General features: G+C 43.3%; 1 protein-coding gene across 1 annotated transcript in view; it reads right to left on the bottom strand.

Annotated features, from left to right (window-relative positions):
- The window catches only part of LOC126360777 (odorant receptor coreceptor-like), a 113,147-nt gene that overhangs the window by 75,342 nt on the left and 15,332 nt on the right, over nt 1-22,473 (bottom strand). Inside the window, exon 2 of the mRNA XM_050007741.1 lies at nt 3,512-4,038. Within this exon, the coding sequence (XP_049863698.1) occupies nt 3,512-4,038 (527 nt within the window). The remainder of the gene's footprint in view (nt 1-3,511; nt 4,039-22,473) is intronic.

The following is a 22,473-nucleotide window of genomic DNA, read 5'->3' as shown; positions in this document are numbered from 1 at the left end:
ACCGCTGGAGAGCGTTGCAATCGCGTTTACCACGTTGGGGCCAACGTATCGTGTGCACATGTCGCATCGTTTCTGAGCGTTCAGCAGCAAGTTGAACTCGGCACGCTCAACGTTGGCGTTCGACAACACGGTCCGTGTGCCGACAGCTTAAGGCACTAGTAGAAAATTCCCAAACATCTTATGTTTTCTCAAGAGCTCTTTCAATCAATGAAACCTAAACACCCAAAGATCTTATATCTCCGCCTTCAAGTGGGTGTAACTCTCTTGAAATGTGTTTCCGGCCATATGTGCATATCCATGTTCCTTCTTCTTATGGTCTTAGGGATCGTTTCCTGCAGTTTGTACCACTTAGAAAAATCGTCCGATACATGTTATGATAAATGTAGTTTCTTATTTATGAATAATGATATTTCGTTCAATTTTTCAATCGCATACTAAACAGTAATTGAAAACAGATAGCTGTGCGGGGTTAGCCGAGTGGTCTAAGGCACTGCAGTCATGGGCTGTGCGGCTGGTCCCGGTGGAGGTTCGAGTCCTCCCTCGGGCATGGGTGTGTGTGTTTGTCCCTAGGCTAATTTATGTTAAGTAGTGTGTAAGCTTAGGGACTGATGACCTTAGTAGTTATGTCCCATAACATTTCACACACATTTGAACATCTGAAAACAGAAGTATGTTTTTCAAAACAAAAGAGTCACTACGGGTATAGCCGCGATGGGCAGTGGTACCGGTTTAGCAAACAGTAGGTAAGTCTTAGAATAGTGCCAAACACTGATGTGCATGAAAGATTAATTATGTAATATTCGTGAGGAGTGTCAAATGGAGTTTTTTCGTATTCTGCAGTCTCTACTTCTTCTCTGTTCCGACAGTAAATGATATCTTGCACTGGTGTTACCCCATGTCAACGATGCAATACTCTAACTGACGTATAAGGGACAGACAAATGGAAACGAGACATATGGAAAAAGTAGGAAAACTCTGAATTATTTCAAAAGTAATTCTCGTTACTGTTAACACTTTTATTCCACTTTGAGACATGAGGCTTACTGTCTTCGTGGGAAAATGTTTATGGTTGCCTACAAAACCGAAAGAAAAGGCGTGAATCTCTTCTTCCGAAGGAAAGAGATGGCCACGGAGGTCTTTCTTGAGGCACCAAAGATATGGTTATCACGCAGGGAGACATCGGGACTGTAAGAGCTTCCCTGCGAAACTTCAGCAGCGTAGTCCAAACACATAGGAATATTGGCAGATGGAGTCCCTCTGTTTCAGTATAATGCCTGCACGTCTGTTGGCAAGGTAGTTTAGACTACGCTGCAGAAGTATCTTTGATACTTCGATTTCATATTTCTCAACAATTTTAGCACAACAGTATTTATCTTTTAAATTGGATTTGCCGCTTTAACAGCTACAGCAAATAACCACGGAAACAGATCGAAAACAGATAAAAGGTTAGCTGTGTGCTCAAAACATTTAGAAAACTGTCCTGGTAATTCTTTCAAGGCCACATTGACTTCTTCAAACCAACAGTCTTCTTTAACGTCAGTAGTTCGCCGGTGTACCTCCGAGGATGTGTCCAGCAGTCGGAGACGAAACGTCAGGGGAGAGTTTTATACTTCGACCACTGCCTATCAGCCAGGAAGTGTTAAGTGAAGATATTACCAAAGCTGTTTGTTAAAAAGATTCCTTTGCGACGCTCAGTACTGGCAATATTATAGAAAAAATTATTAATTTCTGGTCCTCATTACATCATTTCCTTTACAAAATCAGCTGACATGAAAGTGTGCTCTATTTGCTTCCAAGTAATATTGCTTGGATTGCAGTTTTTAAGTAGTGCTCTCAGCTAAAATAATTTTTGGCTTTTATTAATGTTTTCTGTTGAACTGTTTAGTAGGGGAGCTAGAGCGGTCACTGCAGTCAGCCTGAAGCTGGGGCACTAGTTATAACTTTCATATTGGTAACGTAATTTTCTAGGGGATCCTTAGTTATGCCACTAAATGAAGTGCTTCAGCGAAACCAAATTCCAAACCAAACTTACGGTTTTGCTAAACTTAATTATTAGGGCCTGGGGCTATTAAATTACCTTCAATATATTCCTCCTCCTTATAGGAAAGGCATCCGCCACACTATCTAGAATAAACACTTTTACCAGTCCGTCGATAAATGTTTTATTAACTCAAGGTTGCCTGTTTCAAGCACTGTCCTCCATCTTCAGACCGTACTTATCCTTATACTGCAATCCGTCTTAAAGTAACACAACGAGCTTCACAGTAACACAATGAAGAGCAAAAACATTATGACCAGTGCCCACCCCGAGATGAAATGCTGCCTGTTGGCGCTGCGGGCGCTTGATACGATACAGAAAGTACGTAAGCGGAGTCGAGACGAATGAGGAATCGTCCTAGTGTCGATGCCGGGTCGTAAATTGGGAAATATAGGGGCAGGAATGGCAAAGGTTAGATTGTTATCGCCGAGCAATTGGAAACGAGCAGCTCAGAAACGACGAAGCCAATTGGCTGCTCTTGAGCTACTGTTATGAGCATCTTTGCAAAGTGGTTGAAGCATGGTAAGATGACGAGTTGCTAACAAGGTGTCAGACGTCCACGTCCCGTGACAGGACGTGGAGGATGGAGGCTTAACCGCTGTGTAGAACGGGTTAGGCGACGATCTGTGGCAGATCTGATGGCAAGGTACAGGTGAAACTGTTTCCGAGCTCTTCGTTCAGGGCATATTGTTGAAGATGCGACTCTGCAGCAGATGTCCCCTAAATGCTCACTTGTTGACGCAACTACATCGTCATTTACAATTGTAGTGTTCAGACATTAAGGCTGGACTGTGGGTCAATGTATGTATGTCGCCTGATCCAACGAATGGCGTTTCGTGTTACATCAGGTGACGGTCGCATCCGGATACAATCATCAAGGCGAACGGTTGCTCGAAACATTCACTGTGCCATGGGCGCTGGCCTTTGTCGGTAACATTATACGTTTCACTAGGACTTCCAAGGGACATAGGTTCTTAATCAAAGACATCACCACAGCTGTGAACTATATCATCATTACTTCAAACGACTTGCATCCTTTCATGCTTCCCTGAAGGTGATGACGTTTCCCTGTAGAGAAACAGTCGGTGTGAAAAAGTCAGATTCTTCCTACAGTGATTTGAGGAGCATGATAGTGAACTCACGTTAAGCTCTTAGTCACAAATTCGCCTGATCTGAACCCAGAGGAACACATGTGGGACGCTATCGAACGACAGATCCGCGACCATTAGACAGGGTCCCATAATTAAGAGACTGCATAACCTCTGCGTAGACGTCTTCTGCTACATACCTCGGGAGAACTACCAAGGAGTTGTCGATTCCGTGTCCCACAGATTAGCTGCTATATTGAGTTCCAAAAATGGATAAACGTGCCAGCTAGCAGTTGGTCGTAATATTTTGGCTCAACAATGTATATACTCAATTTAGTATTATGATGTATCGCTGAAATGTTGATTGATGTTTCACATAACTTACTCGATCATATACTGATGATGGCGTATGTTCACCACTAGCTGCTGGTACATCTCATCATCAGGATCGATGATGATGTCTCCAGATGTGTGACGCTGAACAGAACCCGACGACTGCACGCCATCTGAGATGTCTCGTCTTCCGAACCCGTTCTGGGTGCTGGTTCGCCGATCAGCGGTGAAAACATAGGATGCTACTGCGCCCTCCTCAACTGCACCACCAGCTGGTTTACCAGTGGCCTTCCGGACATCAGAAATGTTTTCATTGAGGACATCCAGTTCAGCAGCGATCATCAGCATGAGGTTGATGAAGAACAGATTCACGCCAGTGGTGGTACTGGTTGTCACCAGGTGGCTAGAAACTTGCGTGATGTACATCACCTCGTATCCTGGAGACACCTGGAGGGCTGGTGGCAGCCACACGGGGAAGGGCGTCTTCCCACACGGCACAGACGAGTTGGCCGAGTAGAAGGCGCACGACAGCAAGGGGGCCAGGCCCCACCCTACGACTGGGAACACACCTGCCACCACCTGCAGAGGATCGGAGCTGAACAGCTGCATTGAACTACAGGTAACACGAACCAGCCTTAAAACTGCCGTCACATAGTTGCTCACAAATAAGTGATCTATAATCAATTAGTAAACCCGATTTTAAAAATTACTCTAATTTGTTTTCTATCACATAAGAACATTTCACAACATGAGGTCTAACATTTTGAGGATTTAAGTAGCTGAAGCACAAATACTAAAACAAAATTTCATCAAGTTCTATATTTTTATAATAATTATTGCTTACTTTGATAGGAACATAGTAAAAGAACAACTATACACAGTACTCTTGCCAGCATTGTCAGTAGCGTGTTACACTTAGTTTTTGAAATTTCGCGTTTCTGATTTCCTCACTGAACGCTCCTCGCTCTTAACACACAACAGTAGTCAGCCATCGCGCTTTTATTCCATCTTCCCTGGTACATCCTCCCCATCTCCACGTACTGATAAAACCGTTCTTTCCCTATAATTTCCCGCATTGTTTTGTCATTCTCTTGTTTTGTTTTTATTCCGTAGACAGTCTTCCGTGAAGAATAGAAAGCAGTCTATGCACACTATTCTCTAACGTTCATTGTACACTCAAATTGCTGATCCTTAATCAAGCTGTAAATCTGACGAACAACAAAAAGACAGCTTTCAGTTTTTTTTAACTGAAGAAGGGAAATTTCACAGAAAGGTGCGCAGGATCTACCGTGTAGATAGCCTTACAAACTACAAGCCTAATTTGATGTATGGTGGTGGAAGCAATGTATTTTTGTGGTCTACAAGCGGTTAATGCAAGATGTTTCTAGTCACAGGCACAAAGCGCCTCCGATTTGACCTCCCAGATGGAAACCACTGCTAGAGAATTGTTTTTAGAAGTGATATATGGGAACCTGCGTGTGGAAAAACAATGGATTTGTTCACAAAATAACTCTTTTTGCTATCAGTCATGATTTTGTGTGTAGTGTGCACGATGCCTTCCGGGAAATGATGCGCAAACTGAAGTGCTTTTTTCGTGTCTCTTGTGCTTCGGGTAGGAAACTGCCCCTAAAGGCGAAAGAATCAGCAATGATCAACGGCTTGAGGATGCAGAAGGAAACGGAAACCACTGCATTAAAGATCCATAATATGTATAAACAGGACATGTGGCTTGTAATTGAAACAGTGTCATAATTATCTCTCCAGTGGCAAAAAGATTTTGGAATAGTTCCCCATTACGATCTCCGAGAGGCGCCTCCAAGGTGGAGGTGATCATGAGAAAAAGTTTCAGTGACTAACGAAAAGATAAATCTTCTACATGTGGGGACGGGGAACGCCACAAGCTTGTACGTTGAAGGGAAGCTACAAAGTCTGGAAAGATAAATGCTAAGACTGAAGATGGATATAGTAGGGAGACAGTGAAGTGAAATGGAAATAAGACAAGAATTTCTGGTCAGATGAGTATAGGGTGATATAAACAGCAACAGCAAATGGTGTTATGGGAATAGTATTCGTTATGAAAATGAAGGTAGCACAAAGAGTGCGTTACTGTGAACATTTCCGTAGTAGGGATGTTCTTATCAGAATCTACAGCAAACCAAAACCTACGATAGTTCAGGTATACATGCCGACTCCGCAAGCTGACGATGAAGAGACAGAGAAAGTATGAGGATATGAAAGGGTAATACTACACGTAAATGCAGATAAAAATCTAATAGTCATGGGGAACTGGAGTACAGTAGTAGCGGAAGGAGTATAAGAAAAGGTTACAGGAGGATATAGGATTGGGACAAGGAATAAGAGAGAAAAACGACGAATAGAGTTCGGTAATAAACGTCAGCTAGTAATAGCCAATATTCTGTTCAAAAATCACAAGAGGAGGTGGTACACATGGAAAAGGCGAAGTGAAACGGGAAGATTCAGTAAGATTATATCATGGTCAGACAGGTTCCGAAATCAGATACTAGATCGTAAGGTGTGCGCAGGAGCATATATAGACTCAAATCACGATGTAGCAATGATGAAGAGTAGGCTGACGTATGAAGAATCAATATGCTAAGAAACTGGATACAGCCCACAGCTCGTAGTCGTGCGACAGCGTTCTCGCTTCCCACGCCCGGGTTCCCGAGGTCGATTCCCGGCGGGGTCAGGGACTTTCTCTGCCTCATGATGACTGGGTGTTGTGTGATGTCCTTAGGTTAGTTAGTTTTAAGTAGGGGACTTACGACCATAGTGTTCAGAGCCATTTGAAACTGGATACGGAAGTGCTAAGGAATGATGAGGTGCGCTTGAAGTTCCCTGAGGCCCTAGATACAGCAGTAGGAATAGCTCAGTAAGCACAACACCTGAAGAGGAATGGACATCTCTAAAACGGAAAATCACAGAAGTTCGAAAGAAAAACATAGGCACTGTTGAATCCTGCCTAGGCGTCGAATTGTGGGGTGTCTACCTACTCTCTTGGATTGCTAGACAACATTCAAACAAATCGTATGAATGAGTTTTCATTACGAAAAGGAAAAAAAAACTACTGTACTTAACTACGTGTTAAACAGATGAATCGCAAGCAAAGGGCAACAGACAAAATAAGTGTGTTGAGGATTCTGTCTTAGTAGCCAGGCTTCATGCTGCTGTAGAACTGGGCTGCGACATGTCCAGCGTGGCGCTAATGTCCTCTTCGTATTGAGGCCGCTGCTGTCGCGTTGTAGTTCTGGAGAGGGGTCAGCATCCAATTGGCTAACGTCTTGTCACAGTCCTCTCTGCTCTTTCATTCCCGCCTGGCGTGCCGGCGCTTGAATTTTACGCCGTCATCCCCACCTGAAAGCGACGGACCGTCATAATATAAGGAGCTGAACAACGGCTGAGGAGGCAAGAGCGTGGATGCTGCGATGGACTGGACGCTGGAGCTGCAGGGGACGACAGACCTCCAGTCGTACTGTGCCATCTGGCAGAAACGTCCCCAGGAAAACGACCAGAAGGGTACGCGTCCAACTCCTGAGGCCCATACAACAAGATGTAGAATGCGTTGGCTGCTGTGGCGTGAGCGGGTCCAGCTCCTTCGGTAGGAACAGAGGAAGCGGAGGATGTAAATGTCGTCCCATGATGTGATAAAACCCTCTGGCGGCTGCTGTGGCCGAGCCGGCCCCGGGATCCGTGAATCCGTCGGAAGTGACATAGAAGAATCACTGTGCACATGACAGTGCTGAATGTGACCGTGATGTCGGCGCTGCAATCCGTTTGGGCCTGAAATGAGATACGTACATGAGCCAAATCGACGAAGAACCTCACCTCGCGCCCACCCTCTGCTGCCGCTGAAACCCCTGAAAAACACTATATCATGCGGCGCGAAGCGATACTTCCGGCCTTCCTTCAAACCCGGATGTTGAGGATGGTGGAGCAAGCGGAGCAGTGTCCGATGGCGGAGGCTGTGAAGTAATTCTTCCGGCGATGTTCAGTCTCGTATATGCGAGCGATGTTGTTGTGATCTTCAGTCCTGAGACTGGTTTGATGCAGCTCTCCATGCTACTCTATCCTGTGCAAGCTTCTTCATCGTCCAGTACCTAGTGCAACCTACATCCTTCTGAATCTGCTTGGTGTATTCATCTCTTGGTCTCCCTCTACGATTTGTACCCTGCACGCTGCCCTCCAATGATAAATTTCTGATCCCTTGATGCCTCAGAACATGTCCTACCAACCGGTCCCTTCTTCTTGTCAAGTTGTACCACAAACTCCTCTTCTCCCCAATTCTATTCAATACCTCCTCATTAGTTATCTGATCTGCTCGTTTAATCTTCAGCTTTCTTCTGTACCACCACATTTCGAAAGCTTGACATTTAAATCTATACTCGATGTTAAGAAATTTCTGTTCTTCAGAAACGATTTCCTTCCCATTACCAGTCTTCATTTTGTATCCACTCTACTTTGACCATCATTAGTTATTTTGCTCCCCAAACAGCAAAACTCCTTTACTACTGTTAGCGATAGGAAGCGAGATGTTTCAATGCTTGATCTCTGATGCGTAAAGTTTGAAGTTTGGCCATCTGCAGCTTGAAAGGTCTGGCAAAACGTTCCGCTCCGCCTTTTGTCTATGGTTGGAACAGTGCAATAGTTAGATGCTGTATGCCATTGCGTACACAGAATGATTCAATTTCATTTGACGGTAAATGAGGGCCGTTGTGCCACACTAGGACTTCAGACAATCCATCGAGGTGAAAAATTGAGAACAACAACTGAATTGTACTACGTAACGTTGTCGAGTTCATTGCCACAGAAAAAGGAAACTTACTGTAAGTGTCTACCAAAATAAACCAACGAGTGTTCCAAAAAGGTCCCGGAAAGTCTATATGTGCATACGACGCCATGGTGATTGCGGCTTCGACCAAGGAGAGAATTTTTGTGGCAGAGCAGAAAGATTTTCCGCACATGTCTGACACTGCGACGCCTTCTGTACCGTTTGGGTGTGCATACCTTGACAAGGCCCCATGAATCATGGACCTTGTCATTGGTGGGGGGGCTTGCGTGCCACAGCGATACAGATGGCTGTGCCGTAGATGCAACAACAACGGAGGGGTATCTGTTGAGAGGTCAGACAAACGTGTGGTTCCTGAAGAGGGGCAGCAGCCTTTTCAGTAGTTGCAAGGGCATCAGTCTGGATGATTGACTGATCTGGGCTTGCAACATTAACCAAACCGGCCTTGCTGTGCTGGTACTGCGAATGCCTGAAAGCAAGGGGAACCTACGGCCGTAATTTTTCCCGAGGGCATGCAGCTTTACTGTATGATTAAATGGGCAAAATATTGCGGAGGTAAAATAGTCCCCCATTCGTAAATCTGGGTGGCGCCAAGTCTTGAGGACGTCGTAACAAGGGGGGAAAAGAAACTGGAGTTCTACATATTGGAGTGTGGAATTTCAAATCCCTTAAATGGGCAGGTAGATTAGAAAATTTAAAAAGGGAAATGGAAACGTTAAAGTTAGGTATGGTGGGAATTAGTGAAGTTCGGGGTTAGGAGGAACAAGACTTTTGTGAGGTGAATACAGGGTTATAGATACAAAATGAAATAGGGGTAATGCAGGAGTAGGTTTAATGGTTCAAATCGCTCTAAGCACTAAGTGGCTTAACATCTTCGAACTACTAAAACCTAACTAACCTAAGCACATCACACACATCCATGCCCGAGGCAGGATTCGAACCTGCGACCGTAGCAGCAACGCGGTTCCAGATTGAAGCGCCTAGGACCGCTCTACCACAGCAGCCGGCAATAGATTTAATAATGAATAAAAACGTATGAGGGCAGTTAAGCTACTACGAACAGCATAGTGAACGAATTATTGTAGCGAAGATAGACACAAAGCCAACACCTACCACAGTAGCACAAGATTATACGCCAACTATCTCCGCTGATGACGAAGAGATTGAAGAAATGTATGATGAGATAAAAGAAATTATTCAGATACTAAAGGGAAACGTAAATTTAATAGTCATGGGGGCCTGGGATTCAATAGTAGGAAAACTATTTATCGTCCATGTTTCACATCCATACATGGCTACAATACAATACAAATACACTCCTGGAAATTGAAATAAGAACACCGTGAATTCATTGTCCCAGGAAGGGGCAACTTTATTGACACATTCCTGGGGTCAGATACATCACATGATCACACTGACAGAACCACAGGCACATAGACACAGGCAACAGAGCATGCACAATGGCGGCACTAGTACAGTGTATATCCACCTTTCGCAGCAATGCAGGCTGCTATTCTCCCATGGAGACGATCGTAGAGATGCTGGATGTAGTCCTGTGGAACGGCTTGCCATGCCATTTCCACCTGGCGCCTCAGTTGGACCAGCGTTCGTGCTGGACGTGCAGACCGCGTGAGACGACGCTTCATCCAGTCCCAACATGCTCAATGGGGGACAGATCCGGAGATCTTGCTGGCCAGGGTAGTTGACTTACACCTTCTAGAGCACGTTGGGTGGCACGGGATACATTCGGACATGCATTGTCCTGTTGGAACAGCAAGTTCCCTTGCCGGGTAGGAATGGTAGAACGATGGGTTCGATGACGTTTTGAATGTACCGTGCACTATTCAGTGTCCCCTCGACGATCACCAGAGGTGTACGGCCAGTGTAGGAGATCGCTCCCCACACCATGATGCCGGGTGTTGGCCCTGTGTGCCTCGGTCGTATGCAGTTCTGATTGTGGCGCTCACCTGCACGGCGCCAAACACGCATACGACCATCATTGGCACCAAGGCAGAAGCGACTCTCATCGCTGAAGACGAGACGTCTCCATTCGTCCCTCCATTCAAGCCTGTCGCGACACCACTGGAGGCGGGCTGCACGATGTTGGGGCGTGAGCGGAAGACGGCCTAACGGTGTGCGGGACCGTAGCCCAGCTTCATGGAGACGGTTGCGAATGGTCCTCGCCGATACCCCAGGAGCAACAGTGTCCCTAATTTGCTGGGAAGTGGCGGTGCGGTCCCCTAAGGCACTGCGTAGGATCCTACGGTCTTGGCGTGCATCCGTGCGTCGCTGCGGTCCGGTCCCAGGTCGACGGGCACGTGCACCTTCCGCCGACCACTGGCGACAACATCGATGTACTGTGGAGACCTCACGCCGCACGTGTTGAGCAATTCGGCGGTACGTCCACACGGCCTCCCGCATGCCCACTATACGCCCTCGCTCAAAGTCCGTCAACTGCACATACGGTTCACGTCCACGCTGTCGCGGCATGCTACCAGTGTTAAACACTGCGATGGAGCTCCGTATGCCATGGCAAACTGGCTGACACTGACGGCGGCGGTGCACAAATGCTGCGCAGCTAGCGCCATTCGACGGCCAACACCGCGGTTCCTTGTGTGTCTGCTGTGCCGTGCGTGTGATCATTGCTTGTACAGCCCTCTCGCAGTGTCCGGACCAAGTATGGTGGGTCTGACACACCGGTGTCAATGTGTTCTTTTTTCCATTTCCAGGAGTGTACTTTCAGAAACGGCGTCCTGGCACTTAAATCTATACTCGATGTTAATAAATGTCTCTTCTGCAGAAACGGTTTCCTTGCCATTTCCATACTAAATTTTATATCCTCTCTACTTATACCATCATCAGTTATTTTGCTCCCCAAATAACAAAAGTCTGTAAGTGTCTCATTTCCTAATCTAATTCCCGCAGCACGACGTGACTTAATTCGACTGCATTCTATTATCCTCGTTGTTTTTGTTGACGTTCGTCTTGTATCCTCCTTTCAAGTCCTATCCGTTCCGTTCAACTGCTCTTCCAGGTCCTTTGTTGTCTCCGACGGAATTCGAATGTCATCGATGAACCTCAAAGTTTTTATTTCTTCTCCATGGATTTTAATTTCTACGGAGCACTTTTCTTTTGTTTCCTTTACTGATTGCTCAATACAGAGATTGAATAACATTGCAGATTGGCTGCAACCCTTTATTACTCCCTTCCCAACCACTGATTCCCTTTCATGCCCGTCGACTCTTATAACTGCCATCTGGTTTCTGTACAAATTGTAAATATCCATACGCCCCCGGTATTTTACCCGTTCCACCTTCTGAATTTGAAAGAGAATATTGTAGTCAACATTGTCAAAAGCTTTCAGTAAGTCTGTTGTTGTTGTTGTTGTTGTCTTCAGTCCTGAAACTGGTTTGATGCAGCTCTCCATGCTACTCTATCCTGTGCAAGTTGCTTCATCTCCCAGTACCTACTGCAACCTACATCCTTCTGAATCTGCTTAGTGTACTCATCTCTCGGTCTCCCTCCAATGCTAAATTTGTGATCCCTTGATGCCTCAAAACATGTCCTACCAACCGATCCCTTCTTCTAGTCAAGTTGTGCCACAAACTTCTCTTCTCCCCAGTCCTATTCAATACTTCCTCATTAGTTACGTGATCTATCCACCTTATCTTCAGTATTCTTCTGTAGCACCACATTTCGAAAGCTTCTATTCTCTTCTTGTCCAAACTAGTTATCGTCCATGTTTCACTTCCATACATGGCTACACTCCAAACAAATACTTTCAGAAACGACTTCCTGATACATAAATCTATATTCGATGTTAACAAATTTCTCTTCTTCAGAAACGCTTTCCTTGCCATTGCCAGTCTACATTTTATATCCTCTCTACTTCGACCATCATCAGTTATTTTACTTCCTAAATAGCAAAACTCCTTTACTACTTTAAGTGTCTCATTTCCTAATCTAATTCCCTCAGCATCACCCGATTTAATTCGACTACATTCCATTATCCTGGTTTTGCTTTTGTTGATGTTCATCTTATATCCTCCTTTCAAGACACTGTCCATTCCGTTCAACTGCTCTTCCAAGTCCTTTGCCGTCTCTGACAGAATTACAATGTCATCGGCGAACCTCAAAGTTCTTACTTCGTCTCCATGAATTTTAATACCTACTCCAAATTTTTCTTTTGTTTCCTTTACTGCTTGCTCAATATACAGATTGAATAACATCGGGGAGAGGCTACAACCCTGTCTCACTCCTTTCCCAACCACTGCTTCCCTTTCATGCCCCTCGACTCTTATGACTGCCATCTGGTTTCTGTACAAATTATAAATAGCCTTTGGCTCCCTGTATTTTACCCCTGCCCCCTTTAGAATTTGAAAAAGAGTATTCCAGTCAACATTGTCAAAAGCTTTCTCTAAGTCTACAAATGCTAGAAACGTAGGTTTGCCTTTTCTTAATCTTTCTTCTAAGATAAGTCGTAAGGTCAGTATTGCCTCACGTGTTCCAACATTTCGACGGAATCCAAACTGATCCTCCCCGAGGTCTGCATCTACCAGTTTTTCCATTCGTCTGTAAAGAATTCGCGTTAGTATTTTGCAGCCGTGGCTTATTAAACTGATAGTTCGGTAATTTTCACATTTGTCAGCACCTGCTTTCTTTGGGATTGGAATTATTATATTCTTCTTTAAGTCTGAGGGTATTTCGCCTGTCTCATACATCTTGCTCACCAGCTGGTAGAGTTTTCTCAGGACTGGTTGTCCCAAGGCCGTCAGTAGTTCTAATGGAATGTTGTCTACTCCGGGGGCCTTGTTTCGACTCAGGTCTTTCAGTTCTCTGTCAAACTCTTCACGCAGTATCGTATCTCCCATTTTGTCTTCATCTACATTCTCTTCCATTTCCATAATATTGTCCTCAAGTACATCACCCTTGTATAAACCTTCTATATACTCCTTCCACCTTTCTGCCTTCCCTTCTTTGCTTAGAACTGGGCTGCCATCTGAGCTCTTGATATTCATACACTTGGTTCTCTTCTCTCCAAAGGTCTCTTTGATTTTCCTGTAGGCAGTATCTATCTTACCCCTAGTGAGATAAGCTTCTACATCGTTACATTTGTCCTCTAGCCATCCCTGTTTAGCCATTTTGCACTTCCTGTCGATCTCATTTTTGAGACGTTTGTGTTCCTTTTTGCCTGCTTCATTTACTGCATTTTTATATTTTCTCCTTTCATCAATTAAATTCAATATTTCTTCTGTTACCCAAGGATTTCTAGCAGCTCTCGTCTTTGTACCTACTTTATCCTCTGCTGCCTTCACTACTACATCCCTCAGAGCTACCCATTCTTCTTCTACTGTATTTCTTTCCCCTATTCCTGTCAATTGTTCCGTTATGCTCTCCCTGAAACTCTGTACAACCTCTGGTTCTTTCAGTTTATCCAGGTCCCATCTCCTTAATTTCCCACATTTTTGCAGTTTCTTCAGTTTTAATCTACAGGTCATAACCAATAGATTGTGGTCAGAGTCCACATCTGCCCCTGGAAATGTCTTACAACTTAAAACCTGGTTCCTAAATCTCTGTCTTACCATTATATAATCTATCTGATACCTTTTAGTATCTCCAGGGTTCTTCCACGTATGTCTATAAATGCTATAAACGTAGGTTTGCCTTTCTTTACTCTATCTTCTAAGATAAGTCAGAGGGTCAGTATTGCCTCATGTGTGCCAACATTTCTACGGAATCCAATCTGATCTTCCCCGAGATTGCCTTCTACCAGTTTTTCCATTCGTCTGTAGAGAATACGTTTTAGTATTTTGCATCCGTGACTTATTAAACTGGTGGTTCGGTAATTTTTACGTCTGTCAACACCTGCTTTCTTTGGGATTGGAATTATTATATTCTTCTTGAAGTATGACGGTAGTTCGCCTCTCTCATACATCTTGCTGACCAGATCGTAGAGTTTTGTCAGGGCTGGCTCTCCCAAGGCTGTCGGTACTTATAATGGACTGCTGCTTACTCCAGGGCCTTTTTTTCGACTTAGGTCTTTCAGTGCTCTGTCATACTCTTCACGCAGTATCATATCTCCCATTTTATCTTCATCTACATCCTCTTCCATTTCCATAATTTTGTCCTCCAGTACATCGCCATCTTTTTTTATAAGGATGGTGATTACGTAACTGTCTGTACATCATTCTTGTTATTGTGTATTGTATTGTAATGTAAGCTACTGTACACGGTACTAAAAAAAATCATGGCACTGTGAAAACGGCACAAACGTTTGCACCGACCCAGTTCGTCTGTATCGACTCGTGCTCGGGTTGTGTTCAGTTCTACAGAAGTATAGGTTCACCTCATATTCCACACACTTTCGACTATTTAGAAGGACACACGCTGCCCCTGCTGATTGTGAACGTCTCTGTTTTCAAGAACAGTATTTCTACAGTTGCAAACAGTGCATGGAAAGGCAATGCATAACGTAAAAAATTCTACTAACAATGACGATGAGCTTTCTCTTTACGCAGCGTCTCACCATAAGTTATCAACAACTAGGTACATGTTGGCCACGTATAAAATTGGTGTACTGAACGATTTTAGTTTTTGACACAATAGCAAGTGGTCATAGAATCATCGAGGGATCTTATTACAGCTTACATGTGACGGGTAATGGTGCCCGTGTCTGCGCTTAAAGATTGACTCAGCCCACTGGATTGCAAGCAGTACTACTAGTACAAGAGTTATTTTTGATTCCTTCTGATACTGAATTTGACGGTTTATAAACGACTCCTGCGTAAAACTTGTCTGTGACAACAGACTTACGAAAACATTACATTGAAAAGCGTCTGATTTTACACGAACACTTATTCTCACGAACGCATATTAGCGTGAACTACTATAGTCCCTTGTCAGCGTCGAAATTCTATAGTCATCTATCTGCTGGGGCAGCAAATCTCTGGGTCGAAACTGGAAGATATGAATTGTCGGGTCAGCATTTACTGGAGCCCGACATGTAGAAATCCTTTCTGGCTACTGTCAGGATAGGATGTGTCAATTTTCCTTGTAGTATAGACGCTTTGCCTTACGATACTGATACGGGTCGATTGAATCTACTTCATTCTGTATAGATTGTTTCTAGCTTTGCACATTCGTGTCGCATTTACGTGAAGGTCAATTAAATAATCTTTCGTGCAATAGAAAATTAGATTTCTGTCTGCGATACATTTTGTAATCGTATCTGACGTGAGGAATGATAGGTCTTTCTTGGCGCGTTCAGTGTGTTTAGAATATGGGCGGATCGATTTCCAATTTTATATTGTCATCCAAAGTTTTAGGTGAATTATGCCGACAGCATTAAGATGAGCAGAATTTGTTTTGTGTTGGAAATATACATTGGCACAGTGGTTACGTGATCTAGGGATGACGTGGATTTGTCTGTAATGCGTCCTATGTATTTAGAAAGTCATTAGAATCGACAGATTCCCTTCGTAGACGCTGAAAAGCTACTTTTTTGGAGTTATTAATAGACTATGTCCCAGTCTTTTAATTAAGGCTAAAATACATTTACTGTGTAAAAAAACTGGAAAGTAATGAGAAAAGGTCACGATTTAATGTAAGGTATGTATTTTTTTTTACGTTCCGATAAAGAATGTTCCAGAGAAATGTTTATGTAACGAAACTGTAAGGCAAGTTGAAGGGAGTCGCCGTAATTTCTTTAAGGAGTATATAAAAGCAGGAGCTGTGAGCTCTCTCTCTCTAGTTTGTTCGGATTATACAGGGTGGAGCAGAGGAAACGCATGTTTTTTGAACCGCTAGTACGCGGCGACGAGAGGGGGTATTGACTTTGAATGAATGTTGGCAGGCTGCCCATACAATGCAGTTTCAGTCGCTATGGAGCGTTGGAGCGTAGAGCATCGTGTGTTTGTTGTCGAGCAGTACTTTAGACACAGTGATTCCGTAATCACGGTGCAACGTCTTTTCCGTCAAACTTTTCTAGTTGGACGTCGAGGTGCAGTGCCTGATCGAAGTACTGTACTCCGATGGGTTGCAGCGTTTTGAAGCACTGGATCTGTGATGAAAAAGAAACCACCTAGCACCTGGTCTTGCCCGTTCAGTTCGTGCTCCGGAAAATATAGAGAGAGTGGGACGGCAGTTGTTGGTAGTCCGAAACGATCGGCTGGACGACCGGCTGTAGCGCTGGATATGTCACGATGTTCGCTTCACCGCATCTTACACGATGATCTTAAGTTTCACCCTAAAAGGTAATGATCGTCCAGCAGCTTAGTGAAGGGTATTTTGTGCAGAGCAGAGAGTTTTGTCTCGTACTGTACAACATTTTTACGGTAGATGCAGACGCTATAGTCTTCATGAGTAATGAAGCACACTTTCACGTAGACGGTTATATCAATGTTCAAAATAGTCGGTATTGGGAGCCGGAGAACCCACATGTATTACGCTAAAGACCTCTCCACAGTTCAAAAGTAACAGTGTGGTGAAGCATTTCAAAGATGGGGATATTTGGACGCTGGCCGTTGTGACCGAGTGGTTCTAGGCGCTTCGATCCGGAACCGAGTGACTGCTACGGTCGCAGGCTCGAATCCTTACTTGGGCATTGATGTGTGTGATGTCCTTAGGTTAGTGAGGTTTAAGTAGTTCTAAGTCTAGAAGACTGGTGACCTCAGATGTTAAGTCTCATGGTGCTTAGATCAATTTGAACAATTCTTTTGATTGTTGAACTCTACATTTTTGATGAGGAAGGAACTGCAGTTACTGTGACATCGGCGCGCTACGTTAAAATGTTGAACAACTTTCATCGTCCAGAACTTGAAAGGCGTCAAGTGAACATGAGAGAAACGTGGTTTCCGCAGGACGGTGCCACAGCCCGCACGGCGAAATGGTTCAAATGGCTCTGAGCACTATGGGACTCAACTGCTGTGGTCATTAGTCCCCTAGAACTTAGAACTACTTAAACCTAACTAACCTAAGGACATCACACACATCCATGCCCGAGGCAGGATTCGAACCTGCGACCGTAGCAGTCACACGGTTCCGGACTGCGCGCCTAGAACCGCGAGACCACCGCGGCCGGCTCCGCACGGCGAGAGCATCCATGGAAGTGGTTTGGCAAATGTTCCCACGACATGTTATTTCGAGATATGGTGATATTTACTGACCCCCTCGCTCACCCGATCTGTCGATATGCGTTTTCTTTTTGTGGGGATATTTAAAATCAAAAGTCTACATGAACAAGCTTCGCACATCGACGATCTGAAAAATTCCATTCGTCAGGAAATTGTAGCCATGCCGAGTCAAATGTTGGAGAGAGCCATGCGTAACTTTCGGGAGAGGATCCAAATTTGTATCCAACAAGAAGGACGTCATATCCAAGACATTTTACGTATATTTCAAAACTGCATTAAAAATGTATCACTTTCTATTATTTTCATCAAACCGTGTCCAAATGATTCAGTAGTGAAAACCTGCGATTCCTCTGCTCCACCCTGTATAAAAGCAGGCACTGTGAGCTCTCTCTCTCTCTCTCTCTCTCTCTCTCTCTCTCTCTCTCTCTCTCTCGTTTGTTTCCGATGGCTGTTTGACAAAATGTAATACTCGCTCTCGTATCTGTAAGTTTTGATTAAATAGTTACGTTAATTTAATTGCAATTGGCGTGTTTAAATTAACAATCTACTTTCCTTTTTCATTAATTCTCCATATCAAAATAATATGCTGTATTTTAGAACTTTTTCATGCTGCAGCGAAGGAAAGTTCCCGGCGAATTGTTTGGTGGCCACAGCCGAACGTTACTAGTGTTCAATCGGCTATTATTTTACCAAATTTTTATTTCAGCGTCCCTGAGACCTTTTTACCGGACTTTCCTATCAGTATCAGCGCAATGTAATTACGCAAACTGCGTAATTTCGATATCGGTCACTGGTCTCTAAACAATGCCGTTGGTCAACATTCTCGTCGGTCTGATGGGAATCTGATGCTGGTTGGCGGAATATAGAATTTCATTTTCCACAAGTAAAAATTTTCTGTGCTCCATTTTACCATTTCAGGAAAAGTGATAAGTATAATATTACATTATTTTTTTAAATACCAGTCATAATAAAGCGCTGTTACGACGACATGGAATTTTGTAGAAACACTTTGTATCTGATACAAGTGGTGACGTGGTCTGTTAGCTTTGAAGAGCAAAATCAATGGGCGTCGCTTAATAGTACCGTAACGTCCGCTTCTATATACACTGTCCGTCACGTCATGTCACTTCCATTCCGTTAGCCCAGTGCAAAACTACGAAAACGAGTTTGACTTACCGTCCATGATACAAAGAGTAACAGTTTAGTATATAAATCTAGAAACTAGCACCGACAACGTTTGTTTACAGCCAAGGCAAACTTCATAACGTATTCTGTAGATCACTTGTTTGGTAAGGTACCGAGAAATAAAATATAATTTCAAAATATCGACGTTCCCTTGAGAGAGAAGATACAGACACACAAACACAAGAAATTATAGTTGCAGAGGAATACAGAGAGCCTGTTTACCATACCAGTTACGTTTTTCCCCCTTATGTACTAATAACGACATAACCAATGCATTGAAGCTGACCTTTTCGCTTAAAATGTAACGAAATGGAAATTGTTTCTTTCGACATATGTTGTCATTTGTATACATTGTGGGCGTCAGCTATCTTCTGTTACTACAAAACCTAAATAAATTTTCGCTTCTGTAAGAACACCGAATGGAAAAAATATCCGCCATAGAACAGTTGCATTTGCTACATAAACAAAGCATATTAAGAAAATGGAGATAACAAAGAAGCAGAAGCAAGTAATCCACTACTATAATACGAGTGACGAGGAGAAAATACCTAAATTTACGATGCCAGCAGACGATACTGTGAAAACTTCCTTCCCAAGAAACCCTTACGATCCGTGACGTAACGTGATCTGCAGTCCGTTGACGAAAGGATTTGTTATTAGTAGATGCATCAAGTCTACAGTGAATATTATAATTTCAGTTTTCTGTTCGTTAACTCAACTTGTAAAAACGGAAACCTTATAGAACACTTTGTTGTCAGTCTGTCTGTCTATCCGACTTTTAAAAACCCTTTTTCTCAGGAACGATTAGATGTATCAAGTTGAAATTTATGTCACGTAATAAGCACTACAGTCTCTTGTAAGCAGAAAAAAACCTGAAGCTTCTAAGTCAGTCCCTAGGATGCGGCCGTTTTATACCTTTTACTGTAATGTTCGCAAACTCAGTCATCAAAATATACAGGCTTTTTGCTGTTTACCAATAATCATGAAAATTGGGAAGAAGCAAGGTTTCACAGTACAAGGAAAGGAAATCTCGGAAGATGGTTAATTTGTAAGTATATCATGCGACAAAAATTGTCCTTAGTTATCAGGCTGTCTGTCCGTCAAGATATATTTTTCTCAAGAATGGGCAAATGTCTAATTTTAAATTTATATCATATGCTAAGATCTGTTGTTTCGTTGGCGGTATAATAGAAGTTAACTTTTAAGTCAATAATATTTTAAAGCAAACTCGATCATCAAAATCTACTGGTTACCTGAAGTTGGTCTATAATCATGAAATTTGAGAAAATTCAGAGTACAACCATAGGAAAAGAAACCCCGAAGAAATGAATTTTCCACTTTATTAGACGAAAAAAGTATTTTGGTCGTTTGTTATCTGACTGTCTGTCTGCCTTTCCCTTTTTCTCAGCGATGAACATGTGGAAATGCGTATAATATACTGTCTACAAAATCCATTTGAAATTTGGCAAGAAAGAATGTTTTATGGTACAAGGGAAGGAAAAATCGGAAAATCGTTACTTTGTAATGACATCATACGAAAGCATGTCATTTTTTGTCAGATTCTCTGTTCGTCTGTTAAAACCCATTTTTCTTGGAACGGATTTACATATCAAGCTGAAATTTATGTGTACGGCCACTTGTCGCTGTAATAAAAGTTAGCTTCTGATCCCTTGAAATCAAAAGATACAGCCTTTTATTTTATGTATTTTGATACTTGTAAACTAACTCATCAGAACCCGTTGGTCTAGAATCATGAAATTTGGCACGAAGAAATGTATAAGTGAGGGTAAAATTTGAAATTATTAATTTGTTATTATATCACATGAAAATAAACTTTTTTCCATTTGTTATCGGACTGTCTGCCTTATCCAAGGTCTCTTAAGACCACTTTCTGTCAGGATTGAATAGACGTGTCCAGTTGAAATCTGTGTCATGCACTGTTGTAAAGGATTGAATCTGGTAAGTCAGTGCTGTCAGAAGATACGGCCTATGGGTCACAAGTACACTATGTGATCAAAAGTATACGGACTTCCCACAAATATACACGTTTTTCCTTTTGGGTGCATTGTGCTACCGCCTACTGGCAGATACTCCATATCAGCGACCTCTGCAGTCAATAAATATAGTGAGAGAGCAGAATGGTGCGCTCCGCGGAACTCATGGACTTCGAAAGTGGTCAAGTGATTGGGAGTCACATGTGTCATACGTCTGCACGCGATATTTCCACACTCCTAAACATCCCTAGGTCCACTGTTTCCGATGTGAAAGTGAAGTGGAAACATGAAGGGATAAGTGCAGCAGAGAAACGTACAGGCCGACCTCATCTGTTGACTGACAGAGAACGTCGACAGTTGAAGAGGGTTGTTATGTGTAAATAGGTAGCCATCTATCAAGACCATCACACAGTAATTTGAAACTGCATCAGGATCCACTGCAAGTACTATGAGGTGAGAACAGTTGGATTTCATGATCGAGCGGCTGCTCATAAGCCACACATAACGCCGGTAAGTGCCAAACGACGGCTCGCTAGGTTAAGGAGCTTAAACATTGGACTACTGAACTGTGGAAAAACGTTGTGTTGAGTCACGAATCACGGTACACAATGTAGCGATCCGCTGTCAGGGTGTGGGTATGGAGAATGTCCGGTGAACGTCATCTGCCAGCGTGTGTAATGCCAACAGTAAAATTTGGAGGCGGTGGTGTTATGGGTTGAACCCCTTGTTATTTTTTGTGGCACTATCAAAGCACAGCCCTTACATTGATGTTCGAAGCACCTTTTTTTGCTTCCCACTGTTGAAGAGCATTTCGGGAATGCTTTCAACACGATCGAGCACGTGTTCATAATGCATGGCCTGTGGCGGAATGGTAACACGACAGTAACATTCCTGTAATGGACTGGCCTGCACAGAGTCATGACCTGAATCCTATAAAACACCTTTGGCTTGTTTTGGATCGCCGACTTCCTGCCATGCCTCACCGACCGACATCGATACCTCTCCGCAGTGCAGCACTCAGTGAAGAATGGGCTGCCATTCCCCAAGAAACCTTCCAGCACCTGATGGAACGTATGCCTGCGAGAGTGGAAGCTGTCATCAAGGATAAGGGTGGAGCAACACCATACTGAATTCCAGCATTACCGATAGAGGGCGCCACGAAAGTAACTTTCAGCTACGTGTCAGGGTACTTTTGATCACATAGTGCAGTTAAAATCTATAAGATTCTTTCTATTGATGTGGAACCATGAAATTTGGTAAGAAGCAAGGTTTTACAGTACAAGTCAAAGAAAAAATTAGAAATCTTTTAATCTGTAATTATATATCACCAAAACTATATTTATTTTGTTATATTGTTATCCGATACCAAACTCGAAATTAAAACATTCTTGAAAGACTTGGGATTACTGGGACCGATATCTAGCCAGTACCAATGTCGATAATAGGCAAAACTCGTCGAGTTTTTAGATTTTCAGAATGAATGTACTGTCTACAAACATAACTAAGTTTGTGCGGAACCCTCACTGGACGGTTTTTTTTATTTGCTCCTTGCGAAAGTCCTTTAATAATCGTAGACATCATTTACTAACAGGTAGATCACATTTGATATAAAGGTGCACGGCATAAAACCAGGGTCCTTGTCTGTCCTGAGTTGACAGGTTTAAATTAATTAAATGAGGGCGGGCTTTCTATATAATTAATTTTAGAATTTAGGCGAAACTGATTATTTTAGAAGACACTCATGTTTCCCCTCACCTGTAAACAGAGGAAAAGCCTGGTTGCGAAACGTTGGTAGCCGTGTCGAATACGAGTGCTAGCCTCTGCGTTGCAATGCGTTCTCTGGGCGACAGCCATCAGTCTCACCATCTGTTGCAAAGTGCCGCGCTGATGGACGAAGCAT

This window comes from Schistocerca gregaria, chromosome 1 (genome assembly GCF_023897955.1).
Source record: "Schistocerca gregaria isolate iqSchGreg1 chromosome 1, iqSchGreg1.2, whole genome shotgun sequence".
In the NCBI taxonomy this organism is placed as follows: Eukaryota; Metazoa; Arthropoda; class Insecta; order Orthoptera; family Acrididae; genus Schistocerca; species Schistocerca gregaria.
This window is presented reverse-complemented; position numbering and strand designations above follow the sequence as displayed.